Here is a 17,017-nt window from a genome sequence, read left to right on the forward strand (position 1 = left end):
TGCTTCTTACAATCCATTCAGGCTGAGATGAGCTTCCATCTCCTAATATGCATTACCCTCAAATCTTATTCAGGGTTTTCCCTTCCTAAGAATTTAGATGTAAATTTAGTTTCTACCTCTTAGAAAAACAAAATGAACAAAACAAAATAGTAGAAAGGAAATCATCCTGGGTGCTAACTTAACTCAGTCTGGTAACATAAGAGATAGGAATAACTTGTCAGTTTGCGAAGATAATCTGTAACAGGCGAGTCATCAAACTATTTTATTAATGGAGTTACATATTTCATATTCAAGTTCCCTATCCCATTCCTGTCACCTAAGCAAAATCTCTTGGGAATGGTACATCTGAAACAATGACTAGATACATACATCTTTTTGTCAATTTTCCAAGACAGTGACTCTCAGTGTTCTAGTAAGAACTGTTTATCCAGTCCAGTCCCCTACAGGGAATGGGGTAAGGAAGTTGGGAGAGCCTAGCTGCCAGTATTCTGAATTCTGCTCATGTTTTAAGCCACGATTTACTGAAAACCTTATGTTTAGATATTAATGACGGCATCAACACTGTAAAAATTTCAAGAAAATTAAGATGATCACAGTTGTCAAAAGGAAGAGCAGAAAAAGAGGAAGGGCTGCAGCACCCACCTCCTTGTGTAGCACGTGGGTACATGCCATCGGATGCAGCTCGCTGGGCTGGACGAGTTTCTGGCACATTAGACACAGTTTACAGGTGGCTGGAGCCTGCACAGCAGAGGAGGGACCGTCAAAAGAGGGAGGAACCTCTGGGTCTCCTGGCCTTTTATGCCCATGATTCTATCTACAATTTCCACGTAGCAAAAAGATTTTACACCACAGAAAGAAAAGTTCAAATACAGAGTACTTGCATTTTCCCAGCCTGGGCTACCAACAACCCAGCTGAGGAGATAATGGTTTCTTCCTGCACTCCACCTATAAATCCACTCCCTCCTCGCCAACCCCAGCTTCTCCAACATCCCAGTTTTCAAGAAAAGAGTCTTACATGTGAAGACCTCCCAGGATATGAAACTTGGGCAGAAGGCAAGAACATTGGGGTACTGATTTGGGCGAGTGGAGCAGGGTACAGGGCCCGGATCCGACCAAGTGGCTGTGGGCAGAAACGTTATCAGAGTCAGGCAGGAACATCTGCGTAACAGGGCATTACCAAAAGGAAATCATTCATTTCTCAGCCCGGCGAAGGAAGAAAGCAGGCCAGATACCCCTGGCTGCAATGCTGCTTCTCACCCCAAATTTTTCTGAAATCTGCCTCTTGCTTCAGCATCTCAACAGGTCTGCTGCTGCTGCTAAGTCGCTTCAGTCGTGTCCGACTCTGTGCGACCCCATAGACGGCAGCCCACCGGGCTCCCCCGCCCCTGGGATTCTCCAGGCAAGAACACCGGAGTGGGCTGCCATTTCCTTCACAGGTCTGAGATCCCCCCAAATAGCTTTTCTTACCTGAGTACTTGCCGCCACCCGCTCATGCTCTGCCAGTCGTGCGGCTACCAGCTGGATCAGCTCCTCCATGGTCAGACCTGCCATAGTCGTACGTGCTGTCTTGATTTGCTGAAGAATGTTAGTCATCTGGGCCCTAAGAAAGAGAGAGATTGAGGGGGAGAAATTTTGTGCTACCCTCATGGGGAATATCTATGAAACCTCTCCTATTTTAACACATAAATATTTCTCTGGAAAACACTTTTTAAATTAATCCTTAAAAATACTTACTTATTGCATTGTGGGAACCGAGTCAGCAACTTCTCCAGAATCTTCTCCAGTTTGTCTACTGGTTGGGGCCGGGGAGTTTCAGTAGAAGCCTTAACACCACCCAAGCCTGGGGGAGGCGGGATGGAGGCAGCAGGGGGCACGTGCGGACCATGGGGGCCGACAAGGGAACCCAAGCTGGGGCTATTTCTCCCATGGGAGCCAGGAAGGGGTGGGGAAGGCTGGTTGGGCTGGGAAAGGGCAGGGTTCAGGATTGGGAAAGACAAGGACCGGGGATCTGCACTGGGCATAACCATGGGCATTGTGACCTGCCCAATGGAGAAGGGCATCCGAGGAGCCAGAGAGGGACTGGGCTGAAACACCTGAAGCATGAAGTCTGTCTGCAGAAGGGAAAAGGTGGAAGATGAGAGGGAGAGAAAGAAAACAGAAGTTTAGGCAACTGAAATCAGTAAGCAACTCTTTCTTGTACCAAATAAGGACATCCAATACCTTTATAAAAACAAAGGAAAGATTCTAGGCTCTGCCACCAACAGGAAAAAGTAGACTCGCCAGAGCCAGCGTGCTTACCTCTGATGGGGGTGGAGGCAGGGTTGGGGTAGGGATCTGAGGAAGGCTGCTCAGCTTGGCTCCATTCCTCACGAGCTGGATATGATTATTAAATTGGTCCTAGGAAAGAGAGAAGAGCAAGCGTTATCCTTTACTGCTGAGCAGAGTGAGGGTCTCTATAAAGAGACCAGCATCCTGTATCAGGAAGACAAGAGGAGTGGTAGAAAAGGCCCTAGGGCAATGCAAGTGGTCCTGCCCTGTGGCCAGGAGTGTGCAAGCACAGATGAACTCCAGCTCAACAATCACCCATCACTACACTTACCCGAACATTCTTTTTCATTATCCGAACTCCATTCAGTCTTGTCTCCCACTCCTGTTTGGAACGAACTGTCTCTAGTGTTGGGGGAGTTGACCTTTCAAGAAACCAACAGTGATTTACAGAATTAGAGAGAGTTCCACTCCTGATTCTCTCAGATAGCAGAAGAGTAGCTAGAGAGAAGGGCCTGCAGAGAAGAGGTTGGAGCAGATACAGGAGAAGGCCATGGTCCTAAGTTGACTGCCTCACTTTAACTCCAGCATCATGGAAGCCAAGTACTGGAGAAAGAGGACCCACCACAGAGAGAGGGCTTTCATCTGGCTGAAAATGCCACAGGGGTCTCCAGACTTCATGGCAGAAAGAGGATAAACGACTGTATAAGAAACATATCTCCAAAGACATTTGTTACGCTTGAAAGAGTAAGAGATACTGTTTATCCAATTCAAAATAATACAAGAAAAAGGACAGAACTATAAAACTGTAGAAAGAGAAGAGCCAGAGAGTGTGCAAGTTTAGAAAATGGAAAGAGAAATCACTGAACAAAATACTGTCACACAAAGATGATTTGCCGTGAAGACAGAACACGTGCCAGACTAGCCGGCCGAGGGTTTCAAAGCCGTAAAAAGAAATGCCCCCCAAAACACAAAACTGCAGGGCCATTAAAACCCTAGAAACAGAAGGTACTTACTTGAGGTAAGTAAGGTGTAGCTCTGCCTCTTTTTCTGCTTCTTCTAGTTTCAATACCAGCAACTCTTTCCGACTCTCTAATGATAAGATCTAAGGAAATCACACACACACACACACACACACACATACACATACATGCTTTATTAATTTTACACACACAAAGCTACCCCTAGATAGTTAAAACAATGTTTAATGGCTCTATGGTAGCATATTTATATGGCTTGGTATATAACCCCATACTAAAAGTATGTACCACCTGGAAACCCCAAATCCAGACCTTCAACACAGTGGCTCTTCTCACCTCTGCCTTCCAGGCCCGTTCTGTCTCTTCCATAATGTTCCGATTTATTTCACCATCTTGATTCTTGAGTCTATCCAGTTCCATTTCCCACACTTCTCTGTAAGATAAGAAACAAATGGAGATGTGAACATTTCTACTTTCAAATGTAAAGTGTCATACAATTTCAGACCACTTTAAACATTATTTGTATTTATCTATAGTTAACACTTAAGACTGATAAAGTCAACTCGTATAATAGATACAACTAGGAGGGCATATTCTTCCTTAACCTATATGTGTTGTCCTCCCCAAATAAACTTCCTGCCAGAGGAAGAATTCTCTAATAGTTAGACAAAGGTTTATAATTAGATGTATTCTCCTCATATAGCTAATATTCCTCAAGTGAAAAAATATATGAAGAGTTAGAATCCTCTTACCATAAGAATATGTGGAATACGTTGTGGGGTCAATCAAGGATCCATTTAGCCTACTAGATACTCTTTGACAATGGGATAATTGTAGGAAAACATGTCCGCTGCCTTCTATGAATGACGTTATTCTGAAAGATTATAAGTGTTCATCCAATACCTCTAACTTTCACTAAGTCATTTGTCAACCACGGTAACACTTACATTAGAAAAAGTCTCTTACTATGTCAGTGGGGGGCATCCTACAAATTCACATACAAAAATCTTTTCCTTTGGGCATGTGGCAACATTATCTCATGGGGATCCAGTAAGACAAAAATACTAGCAACCACAACAAAAATGGTTAAGGAATTCTTAAATAGTCATAAAAATGGTCAGCCTTATCATACGTTCACTAGTCTATAAGATATGTATCTGATTTCATTTCATTAAGAGGTACTAGCTGTAACCCATGCTAGGAAAAAAAAAAATCAGTTGGCCATAATAGATGGTCAAAAAATTCCTTGGTAGAACAGAAACCAATGAGTATGTTTTGACTCTTTAAATGCTTGGTTTAATTTCTCTCAAGTCCCATGCTGCTGTTATTTTGCATAACCAGTTTAAGGAATCAATGGTTCAAATGAATAAATCCTACCAGATCATACAAGTCTGACTTGCTGCAGGTCCCAAGATGTTTGCATTTTGCATAATTTAAAATTTTAATTTTGCTTTTGGTCATGTAAATAATACAGATTATAAAAAGTTATGAAAATACAAAACAGAGCCTACTGGTTCAAAAAGATAACATGTACCCCAAAGTTCAGAGCAGCACTATTTACAATAGCCAAGACATCGATGCAACCTAAGTGTCCTCCACTGACAGATGGATAAAGAAGATATGGTTTATATATACAAAGGATATTAGTCAGTCATAAAAGAGAATGAAATAATGTTATTATTATGCAACATGGATGGACCTAGAGGTTATCATACTAAGTGAAGTAAGTCAGACAGAAATGATACCACTTTTATATGGAATCTAAAAAAATGATAAAAATGAACTTATTTACAAAACAGAAACAGACTCACAGAGACAAAAAACAAACTTATGGTTATCAAAGGGGAAGGGGGAGGGGCTGATAAATAAGGAGCCTAAGATTAACAGGTACACACTACTTTATACAAAATAGATAAACAACAAGGTCCTACTATATAGCAAAGGGAACTATATTCAATATCTTATAATCATCTATAATGGAAAAGAATCTGAAAATAATATACATATATATGTAAAACACATTATAAATCAACTATACTTCAATTAAAAAGCAGAGTCTCACAGACTTCATGAACGAGCTTATAGTTGTCTGGGGGGAAGGGATAGTTAGGGAGTTCGGGATGAATTGTACACACGGCTACACTTAAAACGGATAACCAACAAGAACCCACTGTATAGCACAGGGAACTCTGCTCAATGTTATGTGGTAGCCTGGATGGGAGGGGAGTTTGGGGAAGAATGGATATATGTAGATGTATGGCTGAGTCCCTTTGCTATTTCACTTGAAACTATCATAACATTGTTTGTTAACTGGCTATATCCCGATACAAAATAAAAAGTTAAAAAAAAGAGAGAGAGAGTGTCTAATACAGATGTCCCAACTCTTCTACTTACTGCTTGAATGACCCTTGATAAGTTAATCTTTCTAAGGCTCAGTTTCTTCATCTGAAAAATGAGTAGAATCTACGTCATAGGACTGATGGGAGAGTTCACTGAGGAAACACACATAAAGAATTTAACAGGGTGCTTAGCACATGGGAAACATTCAGCAGATTGCTCTACAACTGCAACTGCTCTATTCACAAAAAATCACTATTATACGTCTTTCCAGTCTTTTAAAATAAATATTTGTGTGTATATATATATATATATGTTGTTGTTGTTGTTGTTGTTTAGTCACTAAGTCATGTCTGACTCTTGCAACCCCATGGACTGTAGCCCGCCAGACTCCTCTGCCCCTGGGATTTCCCAGGCATGAATACCTGAGTGGGTTGCCATTTACTTCTCCAGAGGATCTTCCCGATTCAGGGACAGAATCCACCTGCATTGGCAGGTGGATTCTTTACTGCTAAGCCACCAGGGAAGCTCATATATATAGATATGTAACACATAATTCCATTATATATTTTTTCAAAGAAAACCTGTGATTCTATGTTATTTTCATTCTATTTTTCCATATCATTAAAATATTCTTCAAAAATGTGATTTTAAAATAACTATCCATTATACATATATCTCATTATTTATTTAGGTATTCTCTCAAGTTATTTTTTAATTTCACAATTATAAATATTATAACGAGCATCTGTACATGTGTACTAACATAGGTTGATGATAAAAGTAATGTATTTAGATTTGAGAGGGAGTTTCTTATAGCAGTTAACAGCATAGCTCACAGCTCAAACCCAGACCCTATTACTACCTATACAACCTCTGGCAAGACTGTAAGACAATCTTTCTGTGTCTTATTTTCCTTGAGTAAAATGGAGATAATAAAATCATCTACCTTCCACATAGGGCTATTATGCAGATTAAATGAGTTAATACATGTAAAACAGAACAGTTTCTGACATATAGTAAGAACTTAATAAATGTTAGTTATCATTTGGATGTTAGAACATCTTCCTTCAGAGAAACTAAAATATATGAATACATATTTTCCACCAAAGTGGAAAGAAGCAGATGCTCAGTGTCTTGTAAAGTAACATAGAGACAGAACTAAAAATTAAGATCTTGGGTCCTCAGCCCAAATACCCTCCTTTCAGAATATATTATACTCCAAACAAGGCAAAAGGAAACAAAACAAATACTGGTGGATGAGGTTAATACAGACAGGAGTTGGTCATCCTGAATTTGAGGTAGGTTATGAAGTCCTTTTCTCTGAACTGAAGCTATTGAGTTGGCCAAGAAGTTCATTCAAGTTTTTCCATACAATCGTACAGAAAAACCTAAACAAACTTGCTGGCCAATCCACTAATATAAACCAATATAGAATGTATGAGTCAGACAAAAACAGAAAAAAAACTTTACCCTGAGATGTAATGCAAACTTGTTTATGAGAATAGAATCCTTACGTGATTTAATTTAACTCAACATCTGCTAAGCAGCCTACAAAGTGCTGCTGCTGCTAAATCAGTCAGTCATGTCTGACTCTGTGCGACCCCATAGACGGCAGCCCACCAGGCTCCCCCGTCCCTAGGATTCTCCAGGCAAGAACACTGGAGTGGGCTGCCATTTTCTTCTCCAATGCATGAAAGTGAAAAGTGAAAGTGAAGTCGTTCAGTCGTGTCTGACTCTTAGCGACCCCATGGACTGCAGCCCACCAGGCTCCTCCATCCATGGGGTTTTCCAGGCAAGAGTACTGGAGTGGGGTGCCATCTCCTTCTCTGACAAAGTGCTAGGAAAGCGAAAAGAAAGTGTGAGTCACTCAGTTATGTCTGACTCTGAGACCCCATGAATTTCTGCTAAAAGCTGGGGATAAAAGGATGCCTAGTTCCTGCCCTCAAGCAGCTCACAATTCAGTAATTATCCAAGTGAACAAAAGGAACAGGAAATTCTGGACAGATCAAATAATGGAGAGCACCAAGCTGAGGAAAGAGTCCAGGTAGGCAAGGAGTATATAAGCAGTCCAGGCTGGGATACTTCCTTCCTAAGTAAGGAAGAAATAACCTGGAACAGCAGTTTGAAAATCACAGTTCACAGTCCCCAAAACCCTTTGAGGGCCTGGTCTATGGAGCAAAATTAATTTCATGATAACACTAAATTTATTTGCTTTTTTCACTTTCATTCTTTCATGAGTCTACAGTGGAGTTTTCCTGATGCTACACAGCATGTAATGATATCATCACTCTAGCGGCTAGTGGAGTATGTTTCTGTAGTCTAATGTTTTCTAGCATTTTCTAAGGTAGTAGGCTTAGGATATAATTCAAGTTTTTTTTCTCCTTAGTACTTCCGTTTGGGCTCTTATCTTCAGTTATACTTGCTGTAATCTCATTATTATCCAATAAATCATTACTGTAAAATTTCAAAGTTCTCCACACATCAGGTAGAAACAAGTACTTTTTGTTATTTTGCTTTGTAATAATACTTTTTAAATTTGGGGGAAACTCTTCTTAATTTTTCAGTTCAGTTCAGTTGCTTAGTTGTGTCCGACTCTTTGCAACCCAAGGACTGCAGCATGTCAGGCTTCCCTCTCCATCACCAGCTCCAGGAGCCTGCTCAAACTCATATCCAATGAGTCGGTGATGCCATCCAACCATCTCATCCTCTGTCACCTCCTGCCTTCAATCTTTCTCAGCATCAGGGTCTTCTCAAATGACCAAGTTCTTCGCATCAGTTGGCCAAAATATTGGCGCTTCAGCATCAGTCCTCCCAATGAATATTCAGGACTGATTTCCTTTAGGATGGACTGGTTGGATCTCCTTGCAGTCCACGGGACTCTCAAGTCTTCTCCAACACCACAGTTCAAAAGCATCAATTCTTCGGTGCTCAGCTTTCTTTGTGGTCCAACTCTCACATCCATACGTGACTACTGGAAAAACCATAGCTTTGACTATACGGACCTTTATTGGCAAAGTAATGTCTCTGCTTTTTAATCCGCTGTCTAGGTTTGTCATAGCTTTTCTTCCAAGAAGCAAGCATCTTTTAATTTCATGACTGCAGTCACCATCTGCAGTGATTTTGGAGCCCCCCAAAATAAAGTCTGTCACTGTTTCCATCGTTTCTCCATTTATTTACCATAAAGTAATGGGACCGGATGCCATGATCTTAGTTTTTTGATTGTTGAGTTTTAAGCCAGCTTTTTCACTCTCCTCTTTCACTTTCATCAAGAGGCTCTTTAGTTCCTCTTTGCTTTCTGCCATAAGTGAGTGAAAGTAGCTCAGTCATGTCTGACTCCATGGACTGTATAGTCCACGGAATTCTCCAGGCCAGAATACTGGAGTGGGTGGCCTTTACCTTTTCCAGGGGATCTTCCCAACCCAGGGATCGAACCCAGGTGTCCCAGTTGAGCCCAAGGGAAGCCCAAGAATTCTGGAGTGGATAGCCTATCCCTTCTCCAGTGGATATCTTGACCCAGGAATTGAATCAGGGTCTCCTCCATTGCAGGCGGATTATTTACCAACTGAGCTATCAGGGAAGCTCTTCTGTCATAAGGGTGGCAGAAATTTTTAAATTATATCTAATGTGTATTATTTTAGAATTTATTTTCTCTAAAATAAAAGAAAATTTATTTGTAATTTTTCATTTATTTTTAAGAATAAATCATTGACTCTGGAATTCCCTGGCAATCCAGTGATTAGGACTCTGCACTTTGACTGCTGAGGGCATAGCTTCAATCCCTGGTTGGGGAACTAAGATTCTGCAAGCTGCCTGGTACAGCCGAAAAATTAAAAAAGAAAAAAAAAATCATGGACTCAAAACAGGGAGATTAGAAAACTTACTTTCTCAACCCACATCTGCAATACATACATTTAAAGATTGCTAAAATAGATGTAACTGGCCTAGAGTCTCTGACTCATGGAAAGGAAGAATCTACTCCAAAAAAAACTCGGCAAAATTATATATAAGAAACCACAGTATGATAAGAGCCATTTTTCTTTCTCTTGACTTTATAGATGTTAATAATTTGGCTAACTGTATCTTAAGCAACAGAACATTTTCTAATTATATTATGCCAGTTAAGTTACAGTGACATTTTGAGATCAATCATTCGGAATTTAAAACAGTTGAATATTTTAAATGCAGATGTAATGAATCTTTACAATTCTTAAAGATGGTTAACACCTTTCAATCTAGAAATGAAAAAGTCATTGAACTATCTTAGGGTAAGTGACTGAACTTCCTTAACTGGAGAAGCACAACTTGGTACAGCTGACATTGCTACATGCCTGCTGAATGAAGTCAGTAAAATAAATCATGGCAGTGCCCCTCTTTTAATGATATACTTTTAATTCACCAAATTAAAGATTCTGCTGCAAATCTGAAGACTTGATTACTATCTCATCTGCAGAACTAGAATTTTACTTTACAAACAGATGAATCCATAGACAAGATTAGACCTGCCATTTTGTTTATATTCATCTAGCACTGGCACCAGTTAATCACTGACAGTGATGTCGTGTACGAATTCTTAGTAACAAACACAAGTGATGCTGACATAATCCAAGATGAATATAACTATTTTGAATCTCATGGTTTATCTTAGAACAACTGTGCAGACACTTACTTTGCACTTACTAGTATGAAAATTACAGTGGATACAAACATTGGCACCATATACAAATGAAGTCAGTGGCATCAAATTACACTACTGGTCATTGCATTCTTTGCTGCCACACAAGCAGTTGCAGGAGGGGCAGTTTTACTTCAGGATGCCTTGACAAAGCCATCAAAAGTAATAATTTTATTAAATCTCAACCTTAAACACATATATTTTTAATATGCTGTTTATGAAATGCTACATGCCGAAATACTACAGCTGTCTTGAGGAAAAGCACATGTGAGCCTGTTTGAGTTGAACCAGCCTCTTTTTTCATGTAAAATCATTTTTACTTCAAAGAACAGCTGACATGCTCTTGAAAATGAAAAACTCTTGTTATTTCAAAGGAAACAACTGACAGTGTTTGTTGCCAACAATACCATTTGAGCTTTCAGGAAAAATTTAAAATTTTTGGAAAGTCTACATGGGCCACTGGGAGCTTGAAGGCTTCCATTACTTATTCTGATGAGATCAAAAGTGACATAAACAAATGTGATTCTTTAAATATTGTGTATTAAAATGTATTAATACTTGGAAGAGCTGCATAACTTTGAACCAGTATTTTCCAAACTATCAATGTAGTTTTCACCAATTCAACTGTAGGACCCACCTGGAACCCCAGAGTTGGTATAAAGATTATTTTCAGCTGAAGACATTTAAGGTTCAACAGATGCAGAAAAAAGCTTCCTCAGAGCTTTCTCTAGCTAACAGCAGCAACTTCTGGGAAATAAGGCTGTCATAAATTCCTCTTCAAGGCAGATCTACTCCCAGAAGAAAGAATGCAAATAAAATCTACCCAAATCCCTTCTCTGGAGGGAATTTCATGGCCCTGAAGGAGATGGAAAAACCATTCATACCTATATATATATAATCACAAATCTAGAACTACCGCTTGTTCTCCTGAAAACTCATTTATCTTTCCCCAAATCCAAAAACTGTCCTTTCTCCCCACTTTTAAGAAGTCTTTTGTTTTCCCATAAGCCCCAGATTCTAATCATTCCTTTGAGCTAGTGATCACTGAGTTCTCCCACTGTATGCATGCTGCATGTATAAACTGGGTTTTTTCCTCCTGTTACTCTGTCTTTTGTCAGTTTAATTCACAGTCCTTAGAAACTGAACCTATTAGGGTAGAAGGATAAGGTTTTCCTCTCCAAATCAAAATAGTTAAAGATCCATTCAAAGTGCAAGTAAAGACAGTGAATTTTAATGTGACAGTACAAAATTAAAAAAAAAAAAAAAAAAACAGTACAAAATCACTGATGTGCTTTCAGATTCCACAATGCAACGAAACTGTAAGAAACTATCAGTTGTCGAGCTGTGGAGCACTATCAAAGAAGAATAGCCACAATTATCTAAAAAGGCTATTGGGACTTTCCTGATGGTCCACTGGTTAAGTCTCTGCACTCTGGTCCAGGTTTGATTCTGGTCGGGGAACTAGATCCAACATACCACAACTGAAAAAAAAAAAAGATCCTGCATGCATCAGCTAAAAAGAAAAATACCACATGCTGCAATGAAGATCCCATGTGCTATCTAGTGCAAACAAATAAACAAATACAAATAAATATTAAAAAGACTATTACAATACCCCTTGCTTTTCCAACTGCACACCTGTGTATCACCAGACTTTCTTCCTATACTTTAACCAAAACAACATATTGCAATAGAGAAGTAGATATGATTAAAGAGGCTTACAAAAATATAAACAATGTCATTCTTCTAACTAAATTGATATTTGCTTTTTGGGTTAGGCATAGATTTCCTGGAACACAAAACACAGGAACCACAAAAGAAAAAAAAAAAAAAGGTAACCTGGACTTCATCAAAATTTAAACTTTTGGAAATAAAAGGAAGCCAAATTGGAAAGGAAAGAGGTAAAACTGTCCCTGTTGGCTGATAACATGACACTATACACAGAAAAGGCTTCCCTGGTGGCTCAGATTGTAAAGCATCTGCCTGCAATGCAGGAGACCTGGGTTCGATCCCTGGGTTGTGGAGAACCCTGGAGAAGGAAATGGCAACCCACTCCAGTACCCTTGCCTGGAAAATCCCATGGACAGAGGAGCCTGGTAGGCTACAGTCCATGGGGTCACAAAGAGTCAGACACAACTGAGCGACTTCACTCACTCACTCATACAGAGAAAATCCTAAGGACATCACCAAAAAACTTCTAGAGCTCATCAATGAATTTGGTAAAGTTGCAGGATACAAAATTAATATATAGAAATCTGTTGTGTTTCTATACACTAACAAGGAACTATCAGAAAGAGAAATTAAGGAAACAATCCCATTTATTACCATTAAATCAAAAAGCTAAAATACCTAGGAATAGGCCTACCTGCGGAGGGTAAAGACCTGTACTCTGAAAACGATAAGACACTGATGAAAGAAACTGAAGACAACACAGATGGAAAGATATACCGTGTTCTTGGACTGGAAGAATCAGTATTGTTAAAAATGACCATGATATCCAAGGCAATCTATAGATTCAATGTAATCTCTATCAAAATACCTAAAGGCATTTTTCACAGAACTAGGACAAAAATTTTAAAATTTGTATCGAAACTCAAAAGACATCAAATAGCTAAAACAATCTTGAGAAAGAAGGTTAGAGCTGGAGGAATCACACTACCTGACCTCAGATTATACTGCAAAGCTACAGTAATTAAAATATTAAGGCACTGGCACAAAAACAGACACACAGATCAATGGAATAGGATACAGAGCCCAGAAATAAACTCAGGCACCTATGGCCAATTAACCAAACAAGAAGGCAAGAACGTACAGTGAAGAAGACAGTCTCTTCAATAAGTGGTGCTGGGAAAACTGGAGAGCTACATGTAAAAGAATGAAATAAGAACTTTCTCTAACACCATACACACAAAAATCAACTCAAAATGGATTAGAGACCTAAATGTAAGACTGGATACTATAAAACTCCTGCAGGAAAACATAGGCAGAACACTGTATGACATAAATTGTAGAAATATTTCTCTGGATCCAACTACTAAGGAAATAAAAGTAGAAATAAACAAATGAGGCTTAATTAAATTTAAAAGCTTCTGCACAGCAAAGGAAAGCACCAACAAAATGAAAAGATAATCTACTGAATGAAGAAAATATCTGCAAATGATATAACTGATAAAGGATTAATATATCCAACACACATAAACAGCTCATACAACTCAACATCAAAACAAACATTAAAAGATGGTCAAAAGAAAAGACAATTTTCCTAAAAGAAAATGCATATGGCCAACAGGCCCAGGGAAACATGTTCAACACTGTTAATCATAAGAGAAATGCAAATCAAAACCACAGTGAGATATTACTTTACACCTGTGAGAATGGCTATCATCGAAAAGAACACAAATAATGGGGTGTGGAGAGAAGGGGACTCTTATACACTGTCGGTGGGAATGTAAATTAGTGCAGCCACTGTGGAAAACAGTATAGAAATTTCTCAAAAAACTAAAAACACAACTATCATATGGTCCAACAATTCCACTTCTGTGAATATAACCAAAAAAAAAAAAAAAAACAAAACCAGAAAACCCCACAAATTCAAAAAGATATGTGCACCTCAATGTTCAAGGCTGCATTATTTACAACTGCCAAGACATGGAAGCAACCCAAGTGTCCACTGACAGATGAATAGATAGAGAAGATGTGGTATATATATACAATGAATACATTCAGCCATAAAGAAGAAAGAAATGTTGCCACTTGAAGCAACATGTCTGGACCTGGAGGGCACTATGCTAAGTAAAATAAGTCAGACAGAGACAAATACTGTACAATATGTGGATTCTAAAAAATACAACAAACTAGTGAATATAACAAAGTTAGAAGACACAGATATAGGGAACAAACCAGCAGTTACCAGTGGTGGGTGGCAATACGAGGGTGGGGAAGTAGAGGCACAACTACCGAGTGTAAGGTAAGCTGGGAGGATGTATAAACAACACAAGGAATATAGACAAATATTTTGTAGTAAGTGTAAATGAAGGAAAATTATATAAAAATAATTATTTTTTAAAATTAAATGTTTGCATTTCAAAAGATACTGTTACAAAATGCAAAGAAAGGCAAGTTATATACTGGGAGAAAATATTTGCAAAACACAGATAAAAGGACTTGTACTAAGAATTCTCAATAAGAAAACATGTCTTTTGGGGTTGTTTTTTTTTTTTTTAGAAAACATGTTTTTAAATGGGTAAAATGTTCAAACACTTCTCCAAAAAAGAACAACAAATGGCAGATGAGGACATGAAAAGATGTTCACATCAATAGTCATTAGGAAAATGCAAAATAAAACCACAACAAGATACTATTAAACACTTACCAGAATGGCTAAAACTAAAAAGACTGATAACACCAAGTACTGGTGAGGATATGGAGTAACCAAAACACTATGCATTGCTGGTGGGCATGCAAAACAGCAAAGCAACGTTGGAAAACCATTTACCAGTTTCTTATAAAGTCAAGCCAACACATGGTCCAGCAATCCCACTCCTATTTACTCAAGAGAAAACATGCTCACATGAAGACTTGCACTTGAGTATTCAGAGCAGCTTTTTTTTGGCCACACTATATGGCATGCAGGCTCTTAGCTCCCCAACCAGAGATCAAACTTGTGCCTCCTGCAGTGGAAGCATGGAGTCTTAATCACTGGGCCACCAGTTTTATTTATAATAGACAAAAAATGGATATAACCTGAATATCCAAATAAATAAATAAACTTAGTATATAACCTCATATCAGTAAATACTATTCATTAATAAAAAGGAATTAAACTACTGATACATGCAACAACATGTATAAATTACAAAAGCTTTTATCCCCAATAAGGGACAGAAAAGGCTATATATTCTGAATCTATTTACATGAAGTTCTAGAAAAGGCAAACTACACTGAGAGAAAGCAGACCAGTGACTGCCAGTGCCTCAGGGTAGTGGGGGCAACTGATTCCCAAGAGATATGAAAGAACTTTCTGGAGTGATGAAAATGTTATACCATGATTGTGGTGGTAGTTATACGACAGTACACATTCTTCAAAACACATAATTTAAAACCGGTGAATTTTACTGCACTGCATGGTATCTGTATTCAGCAGTTTATTCTTGCTGGGTGTTCAAAACACAGTGCTAATATAAATTTAGTACCCGGCATCATTGTTTTTCTTGGCTTTGTGCATGTTAGGCCGGTATTTTTACTGACACAGTATCCCTGAAGTTTCTCATACTGTAAATTTGACATAATCTTCAATAGGAACTAATACTTCTCTTTCTCTAGGGTCTCTAAAATTCTGAACCAGGCAGATCCATCTCCTCTGACCCTAAACATGGTCCTAATGTAATTGCTTGAGAAAACTGGATTCCAAAGAGTACTGTTGGGGAATTGTTTTTAAGACTATTTTTTTATGAGGACCATTTTTAAAATCTTTATTGAATTTGTTACAATACTGCTTCTGTTTATATTCTTTGCTTGTTTTGGCTGAGAGGTATTTGGGCACCAACCAGGGATGGAACTTGTGCCTGCTGCAATGGAAAGTGAAGTCTTAGCCACTGGACCATCAGGGAAGTCCCCAGTGGGGTATTTTTGAAGTATGTTCATATTTCATTGGAGATCAAAGAAATCCAGTTAAAAAAATTGTGGTAAGACTGCTTGACATGATAACTGTGGATTAAGCAGAATTCTTTTTGAAAGGACCACCTTGAAGATTATGATCCAAACACTGGAGGAACTAAGGTGACTGGCAGTGGATGGAATCAGAATATGTGAAATTTCTTAAAAACTTACTGACTTACATAATTTTGCCTATGTTACACATAAAGAAAACCCTTTACACTTTGTAGGAAAAAAAGGGTTACTTTTATATAAACTATACCTCCTTAAAACTGTATTTAAAACAAAAATTAACAGCCTCCACCCTCAAGGCCACTGTCCTAAATCTGCTCCACTCCCTTTACTCATCATCTCTGCCATCTCAGCCACCTCACTGTCCTACTCTTCTTCTCCCTCTAACAATCAACAATTCTCACCAATCCTACCTCAGAATACCCTTCCTTTCTCTTTTTCTTCCACTGAGATCAGGCCCTCATTTAATCTTTTCAAAACTCTGTCTTCCTGACATAAATTTATCTTCACTTTAGCACATCTAACTTAATGAAGCCACAACTGTCCCTCTAAAAATTAAATCTGTAGAGCTTCCACTTCCAGTAAGGGTAGTTGTTGTTTTGTTGTTCAGTTGCTAAGTTGTGTCCAATTCTTTGTGACTTCATGGACTGCAGCACGCCAGGCTTCCCTGTCCTTTACTATCTCCTGGAGTTTGCTCAAACTCATGTCCATTGAGTTGGTGATGCCACCCAACCATCTTATCCTCTGTTGTCCCTTTTCTTCTTGCCCTCAATCTTTCCCAACATCAGGGTCTTCTCCAATAAGTTGGCTCTTCACATCAGGTGGTCCAAGTATTGGAACTTCAGCTTCAGCATCAGTCCTTCCAACCCAGTATTCAGGGTTGATTTCCTTTAGGATTGACTGGTGTGATCTCCTTGCTGTCCAAGGCACTTTCAAGAGTCTTTTCCACACCACAGTTCAAAAGCATCAATTCTTCAGCCCTCAGCCTTCTTTATGTTACAGTTCCCACATCTGTACACGACTACTGGAAAAACCACAGCTTTGACTAAACAGACCTTTTTCGGCAGTGATGTGCCTGCTTCATAATATGCTA

At 38.9% G+C, this 17,017-nt stretch overlaps 1 protein-coding gene and 1 non-coding gene across 5 annotated transcripts in view; one reads left to right on the forward strand and one right to left on the reverse strand.

The window, feature by feature from the left end:
- Window positions 1–17,017, reverse strand: part of RNF214 (ring finger protein 214) — a 50,287-nt gene that overhangs the window by 8,230 nt on the left and 25,040 nt on the right. For all 4 annotated transcript variants that reach the window (XM_044929716.2, XM_025266839.3, XM_025266840.3 and 1 more), the window contains 8 exons: window positions 3,582–3,678; window positions 3,282–3,370; window positions 2,600–2,690; window positions 2,299–2,397; window positions 1,735–2,111; window positions 1,468–1,600; window positions 1,016–1,120; window positions 643–738 (listed from right to left, as the gene is read on the reverse strand). In XM_044929716.2, coding sequence (XP_044785651.1) covers window positions 643–738; window positions 1,016–1,120; window positions 1,468–1,600; window positions 1,735–2,111; window positions 2,299–2,397; window positions 2,600–2,690; window positions 3,282–3,370; window positions 3,582–3,678 — 1,087 coding nt within the window. The remainder of the gene's footprint in view (window positions 1–642; window positions 739–1,015; window positions 1,121–1,467; window positions 1,601–1,734; window positions 2,112–2,298; window positions 2,398–2,599; window positions 2,691–3,281; window positions 3,371–3,581; window positions 3,679–17,017) is intronic.
- LOC112579746 lies at window positions 15,373–15,510 on the forward strand. Its single transcript, XR_003104082.1, has one exon. It is a non-coding gene; the product is annotated as a small nucleolar RNA SNORA8 (small nucleolar RNA).

Source organism: Bubalus bubalis, chromosome 16, assembly GCF_019923935.1.
Source record: "Bubalus bubalis isolate 160015118507 breed Murrah chromosome 16, NDDB_SH_1, whole genome shotgun sequence".
NCBI lineage: Eukaryota > Metazoa > Chordata > Mammalia > Artiodactyla > Bovidae > Bubalus > Bubalus bubalis.